Source organism: Polypterus senegalus, chromosome 8 (assembly GCF_016835505.1).
Source record: "Polypterus senegalus isolate Bchr_013 chromosome 8, ASM1683550v1, whole genome shotgun sequence".
Lineage (NCBI taxonomy): Eukaryota > Metazoa > Chordata > Cladistia > Polypteriformes > Polypteridae > Polypterus > Polypterus senegalus.
In genome coordinates, this window is record NC_053161.1 from 12,305,834 (window position 1) to 12,319,922 (window position 14,089).

Here is a 14,089-nt window from a genome sequence, read left to right on the forward strand (position 1 = left end):
ATTCCATTTATGCCATGCATTTAACTTGTCCTTTTGTTTTCTTCTTTCCTGCCTGTTTTGTATTTAAATAACTTTTCATACTGTTGACATGTTTTAACAACACTCCTTTAAATAAATTGCCATTATATGCAATACTTCTTGACACGACTAGTGCTTCAATTAACAAAGTAGATGCCTTCCAGGACTTTTTATTATAAGATTACTTCTTCATCCGAGTTAGATTTACCACAGGTGGAATATGGCTACATACTGCAATGGAATATATCTCCTTCCTTGGCCAACTTCCAGCACCACTCCTGTCACTCCATTCTCCCATTGCTTATTCTATGCGACTCCACACGCACTCATCTACCTCACTTTCCCCCAATCCATAAGCTGATCCAAGACGAGATCCTTAAGGTGACTTCCCTGTGGCCCTGCACTCTAGAGAAGCACCAAGTGCTTGCTGGTAAGGGCTGCCTATCCATGCTGCCTCTGCAGCAACTCCTTTCATGACTCGATGCTAACTCCAATGATTCTACTAAAGTGGCATTTCTTTTCTCCAGCTTTTATCTTATTTTACTGTATGTATTGCAGTTCCTACACCATTGTGTGCCATACTGACCATATTTAATGATAATATAATAATGATAATTCACATGATTTACCACATACATTTTTTTTTTGCATTTGGAATTTGCCATTTTTTGCATACCCCAACTTACACTCCAGAGATAAACAGAGAGAGAGAGAGAAGAATGAGGTAAGAGCACGGAGTCAGCTATTTGTAAAGTGCCCCTGGAGCAATAGCAGGTTATGGGTTTTGCTCAATTAGAGCCAACTGGAATACCAGGATTTGAAACGGCAACCTTCCAGTTTCCAGCACAGATCCTTTAGCCAGAGAGTCGTCACTATGCCCCTATTCATTATCTCTCTCTTATAAAAACAAATCTTGGAAGCAGTTGAGACGTCATTGTCTCAGAGACACTTTCACGTCCTATGAGATGACAAGAACTTATGCAAAGAGATTTGAATACTGAGAAAAGCGCTATATAAATGTAATGAATTATTATTATTATTTGGAAAAGTCCTGCATAGTTATGTTTAACACATTTCTTATAGAGAGAAAGAAATAATATTCACTCGTGGGCAATTATACGTTGCGTTGTCACGATTTAATTCCAAACACGGAATCAAAATTCAATGCGATACTGACAAAACGGTAAAAGCGAAAAGAGATCGAATATATGGACATATATGAAAGAAGTATATGGACATATATAGACATATATGACAGAAGTGCGCTGCGTGAGATGCAGATCACTTGACATGGCAGTAGCAGCAGGCCAGCAGCTGATTAAGGAGGTAAAAAAAACCAAAACTGTATGTGTTTCCCATTGTATCACCGTTTAACAGGGGGTGTCACAGGAGCGATCGTGTCTCCTTGGGGTGTGTTCAGCCCCTCCTTTACAACGCGAGTTTATCAAACTTTTAAAATAGCTACACAGTACATGTAAAATAACTCTCCACTTGCATATAATAACTTAGCGCTCTGCAGTATGCACCATATCAATGACAGATAACTATTCTGTATATGGAAGACAGGTACTTGAACTTGGGCATGCGCCATAGCACATCATATGCTGACTTTATTATAAATGAGCTTCGTTCTCCGACAGTTCGATAGTATGTATTTGTATCACTCATACACTTAAATTGCATTTTATTGTATTTACATCAAGGCTGAAAACTCATAAGCCAACTCTTGCTTGCTAGAGCTATTTATTTTTGTACTAACTGGTATCTGATGTGCATTACTGAGTTACTGTTATGAACATGGTGCTTTGAGTCTGAAGTCTGTGAGAGGTATTTTGTAAATGTAAAGAGAATAGGAGGGATGAGGCAGTGGTTAGTCAACTAACAGACATGGGTCAAAACCAGTAAAAGGCAAGACTGATAAAAAAAAAGGGGCAAAATCAAAGTCTAAACCAAAAGGTAAGTGGATAACCAAGGTTTTCCTAACATTAACATTAAATCTTTCCCCTAAGTACACTAGAATTTTAGTTTTTTTTTCAGAGAAACTTAAATCCAAAGGTAGAATAATGAAGCATGGGCACCACTCCTTAAAACAGTCACTGCCCCCTTACATCACACACAATGACACAGTCACAAGGAAGCAACGGCAGTGCTATCATCAAAATGATATGGCAGTGGCAATGAAAACTGTAAGATCTTAGAAAGTTTAAATTAAACTCGTATTAGTATTTGCTTGATTTGAATAGAATACAATATTCTTTCATAGCTATAGATTAGTGTATAATGTTTTACCCCCGTAAGTTAATATGAGATGAAACTTTTTTTAGCTATATATGCAATACAGTGTGTTAATTGAGTGAGTTTGGAATAGACACATTGCTAGCATGGACTGATAGACCCATTTGCAGTTTGTAAATGGGCAGGCATACAGTTTTCCAACCGTTTAAAAATGGTTCAACTGTACGAGCAAACTTAAAGAATGAAACAAGATATATACGTTTCCCAATATCTTATCCAGATTCTACTTTGATTCCTAGTTGCTTCGTTGGCACATTTTTCTCCCTGGCTTTGATTTTCTCTAAGAATACCATCTCTCCGTCTTTGTTCGCTCGCAATAATCCTCAAACACTTTATGTGTCTCGTAACAATCAACTCCAAACAGGACCGCAAACTTACTTGCTTTGTGCAGAACCTTCAGTTGAGACTTATAATGGGATGTAATAATGGAAAGAAGCAGTCAACTTATTTTTCCTTGCGATCAAATAGTAGGAGTACAATACAAACCTCATTTTTTCCTGAAGAACAGTTTATAAGCCAAGCATTTGTATATCGAGTCAAATATTTCCATTATTTCTTACAGAGAACATTCAATCACAGTCCTCCCACCCAGAATCACAGGCTGCCAAAAGAATAAAAAATGTAATTATGTAATTGTAACAGTGATTTTATCTTACAAGGCATTCTTGAAGATGAATTAAGCAAACCATGATAAATAATATCAAATTTATGTTAGGTATTTTGTGACATAATGAGGTGTTAATGTGTGCAAAGCACAGTTTCCTTTGATATCACAAAATTCCAAACCATTACAGTACCTCAAAATAATAAAATCATAAACACCATTAAATCAGGCATTTAAGAAACGCATACAAGCAATTCAACCGCCTAATTTGTTGAAGAGAATTGGGCGCCATGTCTTGATGAGACAGGGATGGAAGTCTTGTGGCATTTGTTCTCATTGCACTGCCGGATGCAGGCCAAAACACTGAACAATTCATGATGTGAACTTTATGAACTATTCTTCCACTTACAAACTGGACATACGTATGTATGAATGAATAATTACAGCGGAACACTCAAACTGAAGGCAGCATTTTAAGAAAAGCGGATATAACATTTGATGAGACAAACAAGACCACCAATTAGGCTTTGATAATTCAGCTTCTATTCTTCTGTTGATCTGTCCTCCTTCAGAGTCTATACCTTTACTGGGATAACTGGATACAAAATGGGATGGGGTTCCAGTCTATTGCAAGGCTCATTGTCCTATACCCACAAACATAAGGCCAGTTTAGTGTTGCCAAATAACTTTTCTTTCACGTCTTTGGAATTCCAGATGAAAACCCATTCAAACATGGGGAGAACATAGAAACTTCACACAGCGTCTGTTCAGGACTCTGGAGCTGTGAGCCAACGCAGATAACCATTGGACCACCATGCAACAGTCCAAACATGTAATCAAACGCATTAAAGCAACAAGAAAACATATATTTTTTTCTGAAACTGAGCATGCCCCTAAAATGCTGTAATTGTACATTTTTTTTCATAAACAGGTATACAATTATCTAATTGCTAAGACGTTAAGATCTAAACTAAACTGACGGCTATGAGATCTTCAGTAAGTTAGCCAATCTGCCTGTTAACAAACAAAAAAGTCTATATTATAGCTTTTTATTAGTAAAACACCTTGGGATTGAGAAAAGAAACAAAACAGGGATGGATGAAGTAGGTGCAATGAAGCAGGTAATCACAGAGCAGAAGAATGTTCCACTCTGGAGTTAAAACAAAAAGAAATACATAGATTATATACTTACACGTTTATTAACTTCTATGCCACTACTCTGCAATTGAATATAGATTTACATTCCTGGAAAAAGTTATACAAACTAAAACAAGACTGTGATGGCTGAGGATTTATGTACAGAAGCAGGAAGACAGAAAGCAGAAAACAAAGGAGAGGAAATATTCTTAACTCTTTTCAACTTGATCAATGCAGAAGGGCCTACAGTTAGTAATTCCCAGATTTGGATGAAAGTGATGGGTAAGGATGAAGCAAGGGGTGTTTGTTTTCCTTTGTGCTACGTTAGTTTTATATGATAGCTTTTCAGGCTAAATCAGAGACAGATGGGTACACAATCTGATCATTGTTAGTCAACAGAGTCCATCTTCAGTAGACAGAATCTGTTCTATCATCTAGGGTTTGTTGACATGGAATGAAGGTTTACATGGAAACTGAAGTCTGAATGAGGATAATTTAGCTAACAGAAGCCTACCCAGCAGTTCCTGGTGCACTTTCTGCTTGCTCATTTTGCACTTGATTGGGTTGAAAGATCTTAGCAATTTTCTGGATTGTAAGTTTAATTGTTTCCTTCACCCCTTTCTCCAAAATATAACCCTCGGTCTCACACTCGGTGTTCTCTTGGCCAACGACACCATCCATGGCTGTCTGAAGATAACGAAGGCTGACAAGTACACCCATCTGAAAGAAGAACAACACAACATAAAAACCTTCAGCTAGAGAGAATTGGCTTGTGAACCATCCAGAAATATGAACCACCAACCAGGAGACTAGAACTGGCCTGAATCAGAAAGTCACATTGTTTGTGGAGCTACAAACCTGGTGACATGAGAAACAGATTAGGACTGCTGACCAGTTGCAGTTCCGTTTTATTATGTTGGAAGATGTTTTACCTTCACTGGCTATTGTGGTGCAGTCTAGTTTTCTGCTTAAAATGTTTTCTACTCAAATCAGCTTCCAGTCTTTATTTTATATACAGTAGTCACTATCTTGTAGCCAGTGCTGCCAGGATTTCCAATAAGTAAGAAGTGTATTCAGTGTATGAGTGGATGGCTGGACCTTCAACAATGAGCATGAACTAGTCAGGGTTAGAAAAAGCAATGGGTTCAATACTCAAGATTGTGTGCTTTCATATTCAGCCCTTTAGTTCTTAGAGTGCATTTCATCCATTATCCATTAACACCATTTTTACTGATGTTTATTTCTTTGATTGTATAGTTAGTAGATACTTAAAAACCACCAATAGTCCCACATTTCCAGGGGTTCGTCAAAAATCTAGAGCTTTTACACATTATTTTATTAAGTTATTATTACATTATTACACAATTTTATTCAACTTTCCCTCTCTGTTTGTCAGGGTCAAATTTTACAATCATTTTTTACCCACTTTTCCAAAACTGATTTCCTTTAAACCTTGCACGCATGCGGATCTCTGGAGACAATACAATATTTCGTCAGTTTTGACCAAGGATCTGTATGTTAATTACATCAAATTGAAAATTTTCATTTCATTATATAATATTTATACCGAATACACATATATACATTGCTTTTAACCAACACACATATGCCATATATACTGTACTCACGTTAAAGTTCTCCCGCGGATATGTCCGTGGTTGATTTTACTGTATAACTTCCGATATTTTATAATGTCGGTCGTATAAGTCAAACGCAGAAAACTCCCGCTATTGGTCCAAGAGATTATGATATGTTGACGCCCACCTGAGAGAGTAACCACAGAGCACACTGCCTTTTTTTTCTTACGTATTGTGTCTACGTGACCACACGGTAATACACAAACTATTCTGAAGAGACGATTGTACTGTTTTATGTTTTTTGTATCTTACACCCTCATACACCTTTATCATAAGAGCATCCCTTATCTACAATGGAGCATTCAATCAGAAGAAAATGTGAAGCAGGTTTTAAATTAAAAGTCATTGAAGTAGCAAAAGAAATTGGTAACTGCACTGCTGCAACTAATTTTGATGTGTCTGAGAAACTGGTGCAAGATTGGAGCAGGCAAGAAGATATAAAAAGAAAAAAAAATTAAATGTCGTATTTTTGAATGAGCATATAAATCGGGGTTTGATTTTATGACCAATATTTCGGGTTTCAAGACCCGACTTATACGCAAGTATATGCGGTATATGAAAAATTAGTGTGATTAGCTTGTTGGACTTGAGGTTGAAATAGAGGTTTAAGATCAATATAGACAAATTAATTAAAAAATAAAATCATTTTGATTAATTGATATTGAAGTTTTGTCAAATTACTTCAATATGATAGTTAAGAAGCATTGGTCAAGTAGTTAGCATGTTGGATGTTCAATCAAATGGTTGAAGGTTTGAGACCAATGTATACAAACTATTTTTTTTTTTATTTTATTTTACCAGTTTTTCATCATTTATATCAGTAGCATGGAAAGGTAGTGCAGGTAGATCGCGTTGCATTCAAAAAAAAAATTTTTTTTTGTAAATGTTAGTTTATCATATATCCTCCCTATGGCATTTGCCACTTGATTGACATACAGGGCGGCCAGTCTGAGATCTCTTTTCATCTAACACACTGGTCATCCCGCACTCACGATCAAACACACGAGCTACTGCAAGACTCTGGCTATCTAAGTGATCTAGTTAGCCTCCAAATTTATATCGACTAAAGAAGGGATTTAAAGAAAAATTTGTTGGTTATGGGTTGGATGTGGAATTGTGAAAGTGCGTTTGTCTGATCTGTCAATCTATCATTGCTATTTCAAAGAAGGAAAATGTGGAAAGGCACTTTCAAACTGTTCCTAAAAACTACGAAACTGACTTCCTTCCGAAAAGCGATCTGAGAAAGAAAAAGGAGAGGGAACTAAAATTGCAGTTGAGACACAATGGAAGGCATGTGCGCAATTTGACAGCATACGCTACAGAGCAGATTGAAAATTGTCTGTCACCTTTTCTCCATTAGATACAGTCTAACGATTCAAGTGTTGCCCAATGTAGCGGAGTAAGAGTATCGTTTCTTCTTCACAAATGTCCTCAAGTAAAAGTAGAAAGTATGGTGCAGTAAAACTACTCTTAGAAGTACAATTTTTTTAAAAAGTTACTCAAGTAAATGTAACAGAGTAAATGTAACTTGTTACTACCCACCTCTGATACTCAGTGTATATATATATGTATGTATTATTTAATGTAGGTAGATCATTTTGACCTGCTCATTTTAAAAGTAGCTCGCAAGCCGAAAAAGTGTGGGGACCTCTGATTTATATACAAATTTGACGACATACTCTTTTCAGTAAAGTATTGGGCTTTTCTAAGAAAGATTGAAGGTTCGATTCTCCAAGAGACAAACGCACATTTCCAGTACTTCACATGTGTAAGGTTTTACTGTGGTTAGGATTTTCAGAAATGAGAAATGAACAGGAATGAATGTTAACGTTTCACTTTAAGGTCATAGGTTCGATTCCGCTCTGTCACTAATGTCATTTCAGTCAAATCACTTTACCACCCAAGTCAAGGTTTTTGTAACATGCCGAGGACTGTGTGGCATTAGGGTTGCTAAAAAATATATATATATATATATATATATATATATATATATATATATATATATATATATATATATATATAAAAATTTAAGTGACATAATTTTATTAAAAATGCACTAAAAAATTTTAAAAATTTTTTTTTTCTTGTACTAAGATTTTGCTGGTCATACGTGACTAAAAATAAAACCAATGGGAGTCCAGAAAAGAATTCAACTAAAATGCATAGATTCCTTAAATGACTCTGAAAATTCCTCCAATGACAACCATTATCCTACATACTTTAATCAACATTTATATGATATGTCATTTTCTTTCCATTGTTAAACTGGTTAGAAATTTCACTTTAACGAATACATTTCTATTTGCAGGATCCAAATAAAAATTGTAGATACAATATTATATATGTTGACCCATCAGTTAACATTTCTAATTTTATGACAAATATAGCAAAATAATATAATCAAAACTTCTTAGTTCAGAAATTATTACATTTGTACAATCAAGAGCGACCATTCCATGAGAAGAGACTTGTGAAAAAAGGTTTACTGGTTGTGATGGCTAATTGATACCACTAAGCGCTGATACCCCACCCTACAAATCATTTCATGTAAAAAGGGGCACAATGTTATGTTTTAGCCAGTGTTCCTCCCTGGACTTTTGTTTATGTTCCTTTTCCTTATCTTTTTCATTTATTTTTTTATTTCTGTTAATATTGTTCTGTTCATTTATCATTTAGTCATTATGTTTCATGTATTACTATTTTTATTACATTTAGAATAATTCATGTACTGTTTTTTGAAATGTCTATGCTCCCTATATTTTGAGGCTAGAACTGCCTCTTGCATCACAAGCTAGTAATCCCCTCCCTTTCTAGGACATTTTAATTACATTTTTGCAGTTTGCTTGTATATTTTTGAGCTTTTGAAAGCAAAGCCCATTTGGGTGGGTTTAGGCCAAAGCCAGCCAGTTGAGTTGCCACGTGGGCTGCTAGGAACGAGCCTCTTCTGGGCAGGTTAGTTTAAATTCCTGCCTGGTTTGATATTTTGGAGGCCTCACACCACTTTGGCTATTGTGTGTAATGAATGCATACACACACACACACACACAATTATTTCTACAAGGGGTCCATAAATATAAATACTTTAAGAATAACTGATGGAAGAGATTATATGCCTCGATAAAGTACTTTGCTGGATTCCTTTGCTTAGAGAGGTCAACAGTTAGATTGTCCATTTATACATGCTGGCCATAGAGGTTATTAGAATGCAGCAGTAGTTTATGCAAAATATTTTGAACTTCTCATTTACAGTTGAAGTCAGAAGTTTCCATACACTTAGGATGAATTCTTGAAAACTTACTTTATAACCCCTTCACAAATTTTATACTAACAAACTATAAATTTAGCATATCCTTTAAGACATCTACTTTGTGTTGGGCAAAAGTATTTTTTTCCAATAATCTTCACTGAAAGAGTATTTGACTTTTTATTGATTATATCACAAATCCAGGGGGTCAGATGTTTACATACACTTTGTTACCTGTGGCTTTAAACAGCTTGGAAAATTCCAAAAAATGATGTCAAGCCTTTAGTGAATTAGAGAGTTACTTTCTGTTAGCCAGTTAGCCTAAGTTGAAGTCAACATGTGGATGCCTCTTTGCTTGACATATTGGGAAAATCAAAAGAAATAATGCAAGACCTCCGAAAAAAAAAATTGTGGACCTCCACAAATCTGGGTCATCCAAATGTCTGAAGGTTCCACGTTCATCTGTACAAACAATAATACGCAAGTATAAACACATTGAGACCACAGGGAAAGAGACGCATACTTTGGCATGTACTTTGGCATGAAAAGTGCAAATCAATCCCAGAAGAGCAGCAAAGGACCTTGTCAAGATGCTGGAAAACAGGTAGACAACTTTCTCTATCCACAATAAAATGAGATCAACATAACCTGAAAGGCTGCTTAGCAAGGAAGAATCCACTGCTCCATGTGGACAAAGATCGTACCTTCTGCAGAAATTCCAGTTTCCTCTTCCACCCCAAGGTTAGGTTGAATAAGATCCCCAACATGCCTCAGTACAATAAAGCTTTGTTTTCTTTTCTGCATGCTGGCATACATAACAGTATGTTGAGGTTGTCAAGACTATGTCTAAAATGATAATATGGCTCAACTATTCTATCAGTGCTACTATCTTACTGCTAGTCTAGATAGATGTTTGTGCTCTTTGTTGTCACAACATTTGATAAAGCTTACATGCTGAGGAGTACTGTGTACTGAGGTTAAAGATATTATTTGTTGAAGAGAACTTAAGAAGTACTTCTGAATGTCACAATGTGTCAGGCAGTACTCATGACCATGGATTATAATTACAACAGGTCTAAAGTAAAATGCTAATCCATGCTAAAATTAATAAGCAACATAAAACTGACAGCAATGAACAAGACAATGCAGTAACGTAAATGTGTTTGCTGTTTAATTTTTTTTAAATATAAAAAACTAAAAATGTGGTTAAGCAGACCCCATAAGTAGGTAAAACAGGTTAATAACATAAAAAGAAATACCCTGCACTCCTCTCTTACAGCAACATTACATTTTTTAAGGCTACAGTCCCATTCTTTTCTCGTTTTTTGTTTAGCCACTAACAGATATAAAGGAGTAAAAACCGCCATAAATGCATTTCATGAGTAGGTTAAATAATCTAATTGAACAAATCGAAATATTTAATGTTACAAAATGAATATAAAATTGAAGGTTCCTTAACAGAGAGAGCTGATTTTTTGTATTCTATTTAACACAATAAAGAATAACTGAAAAAAACATTTTTTAATTTCGAATGCAATTTACATTTTACTATTTTGTGTTCTTGAATCAGTTTTTTTTTATTTTTATCACTGATCACAACTGATAGTACTGCTGCATTACATATTTGGAAAACACGTTGAAATATTCAGTTAACTAAAAAACAGGTGTATGTTTAATAATACAAAGACATTTGCTTGACCGAGTAAACTAAAGGATCATTATAGCATGCCCAGAATTTTTAATTGCCAGATAGTGCAACATAGCATGGAATATCTGAACAGCCAAGCATAAATGTTAGTGATCAACCAACCTTATAAAAGGATATCCACGTGCGCTGGCTACTCTACAACTAAGGACTTGCCTTCTCCATTACACTAAATGTCCCGGCCTACCTTATACTTTAAATATGATGTTGCAATATGGATAGTTAACAGTTGAGTGTTTACAACTTGCCTGCCTGTACTTTTCGGATTGTGATGAGTATAGGTTAGTGCTTTTTAAATCATTTGAGAAGGATGAGAAACGTTTAGAAAGAGAATAGTAAAAAAATACTGTGTCATTTCACATAAAAATGAGGTTCACAAAGCTATAACAGCTAGACTTGAAAATGTCAGAATGTGAAGTGTATTAAATGTCATTTTAGTTTATTTTTAGTGTCTTAATGCTTCACTCGTTTCCTTTTAAACATTATGTGCAGTCACTGAAAACAAGTGAATGCTACTTTCATGAATTTAGTTGAACACAGCACATACTGAATATAACGAAAATCACTGTCATTACACAGTGCTGTGTGCATGGCTAAGCATAAAGTTTCTATTCGGTTTATGTATCAAGGCTTTTTATGATTTACTACCTTTAAAATTTCAGTTAGAGCTGTTGTAGTCTTGTAATTTCTATGAATGTCTTACATGTTAACATGCCCATCACACATGTATTTTAGACCTCCTTTTCAGAAGAACTTTCGAACACACAAAAACACTTCAAATCACAAATTTACCAATAATAAATACAAACTGGATTCCAAAAAAGTTGGGACACTATACAAATCGTGAATAAAAACTGAATGCAATGATGTGGAGGTGCCAACTTCTAATATTTTATTCAGAATAGAACATAAATCACGGAACAAAAGTTTAAACTGAGAAAATGTATCATTTTAAGGGAAAAATATGTTGATTCAGAATTTCATGGTGTCAACAAATCCCAAAAAAGTTGGGACAAGGCCATTTTCACCACTGTGTGGCATCTCCCCTTCTTCTTACAACACTCAACAGACGTCTGGGGACCGAGGAGACCAGTTTCTCAAGTTTAGAAATAGGAATGCTCTCCCATTCTTTTCTAATACAGGCCTCTAACTGTTCAATCGTCTTGGGCCTTCTTTGTCGCACCTTCCTCTTTATGATGCGCCAAATGTTCTCTATAGGTGAAAGATCTGGACTGCAGACTGGCCATTTCAGTACCGGATCCTTCTCCTACGCAGCCATGATGTTGTGATTGATGCAGAATGTGGTCTGGCATTATCTTGTTGAAAAATGCAGGGTCTTCCCTGAAAGAGATGACGTCTGGATGGGAGCATATGTTGTTCTAGAACCTGAATATATTTTTCTGCATTGATGGTGCCTTTCCAGACATGCAAGCTGCCCATGCCACACGCACTCATGCAGCCCCATACCATCAGAGATGCAGGCTTCTGAACTGAGCGTTGATAACAACTTGGGTTGTCCTTGTCCTCTTTGGTCCGGATGACATGGCGTCCCAGATTTCCAAAAGAACTTGAATCGTGACTCGTCTGACCACAGAACAGTCTTCCATTTTGCCACACTCCATTTTAAATGATCCCTGGCCCAGTGACAACGCCTGAGCTTGTGGATCTTGCTTAGAAATGGCTTCTTCTTTGCACTGTAGAGTTTCAGCTGGCAACGGCGGATGGCACGGTGGATTGTGTTCACTGACAATGGTTTCTGGAAGTATTCCTGAGCCCATTCTGTGATTTCCTTTACAGTAGCATTCCTGTTTGTGGTGCAGTGTTGTTTAAGGGCCCGGAGATCACGGGCATCCAGTATGGTTGACCCTTACGCACAGAGATTGTTCCAGATTCTCTGAATCTTCGGATGATGTTATGCACAGTTGATGATGATAGATGCAAAGTCTTTGCAATTTTTCGCTGGGTAACACCTTTCTGATATTGCTCCACTATCTTTCTGCGCAACATTGTGGGAATTGGTGATCCTCTACCCATCTTGGCTTCTGAGAGACACTGCCACTCTGAGAAGCTCTTTTTATACCCAATCATGTTGCCAATTGACCTAATTAGTGTTTATTGGTCTTCCAGCTCTTCGTTATGCTCAAATTTACTTTTTCCAGCCTCTTATTGCTACTTGTCCCAACTTCTTTGGGATTTGTTGACACCGTGAAATTTTGAATCAAAATATTTTTCCTTTAAAATGATACATTTACTCGGATTAAACTTTTGATCTGTCATCGACGTTCTATTACAAATAAAATATTGACATTTGCCATCTCCACATCATTGCATTCAGTTTTTATTCACAGTTTGTTTAGTGTCCCAACTTTTTTGGAATCCGGTTTGTATGAAAAAACAGCACAGATCTAGAAAACCATTGCATAATGTTCAAGGATCAGGCATTCAACATACTAAAACTGCAACTTTGTCTTATTAGAACTATCGTCTATAAAATTGCATATCTCCTTTACCTGAATTAAGAAGAACAGTAGCACCAAAACCCCAATCGTGTTCATGAGGCCCATGTAGTAGCTGACTAGTGCCTCACGACAGCCACGTCGGAACACATTCAGCTCCTCTGTTGTATAATCGTAGTTGTAGTGGGCAGAGTTATTGGTCATCTGGTGTTGAATGCAGGGTCTTGGGGAGCTGGGATTGCAGCAGCTGAAGGGGACTCCATCCACAAGGTATCTCCCATCTACATTACTCTTGATACGGCTGAGGGGGGAAAAAAAGGGTATAAATATCAAAATTATAGGACGCGCCAATCTAACCTGCTTTTAGAATGCACTGCTCAAAATAAAATTCTGTGTATGCTGTAGAGACTAAATGGTCATTCACAAGCTTTTCACAATTTAGTTAATTGTGACATATACATACACACACAGTACATATACAAAAATGCAAGGTATAATACAGTAAAAATGTAGCAGAACTTTAAAGCAATTTAAAGAATAGCCATTTGGAAGGGAAAACACTGCAGTGTATTCAGACCCCAGAAACCTCTGAGAGGTCCTCAACTTCATGACAATTTGTCCAACTGAGATCAATGAAGGGATACCTTGGCTACAGGTTTTCCTTTCTACCACCTTCATAATCACCCACCAATTTCTACTCTTATTTGATTTTTTTGTCCTTCTTTAAAATTGAATTATTGTTTTTTTTTCTTTAAGATGCATTCCTCTGAAGTTATTCTTTTGTCTTTAAATGGCAGCCAAAGAAATCTGAGATGTGGAGTAAGGTAACAGATGACCAGCTAAGTTGGGGCCTCAAACTCCAACCAGTTTCTTATTTAGAAGCCAGTTCATGTTTTTAGTTAAACCCATTATTTAATCCCATTACCAGTGGATACTCTTATTCTCACACACCATACATTTAAAAACTTTAGATTTTCTTTTCTAAGAACACCA

At 36.2% G+C, this 14,089-nt stretch overlaps 1 protein-coding gene across 1 annotated transcript in view; it reads right to left on the reverse strand.

Moving 5' to 3' along the window:
- Positions 1-4,144: 4,144 nt before the first annotated feature.
- LOC120533589 (RDS/peripherin-like protein xRDS35) overlaps positions 4,145-14,089 on the reverse strand; it is a 34,822-nt gene continuing 24,877 nt past the window's right edge. Inside the window, exons 2-3 of the mRNA XM_039760514.1 lie at positions 13,151-13,397; positions 4,145-4,774 (exon numbers count right to left, since the gene is read on the reverse strand). Coding sequence (XP_039616448.1) covers positions 4,565-4,774; positions 13,151-13,397 — 457 coding nt within the window. The 3' untranslated portion in view covers positions 4,145-4,564. The remainder of the gene's footprint in view (positions 4,775-13,150; positions 13,398-14,089) is intronic.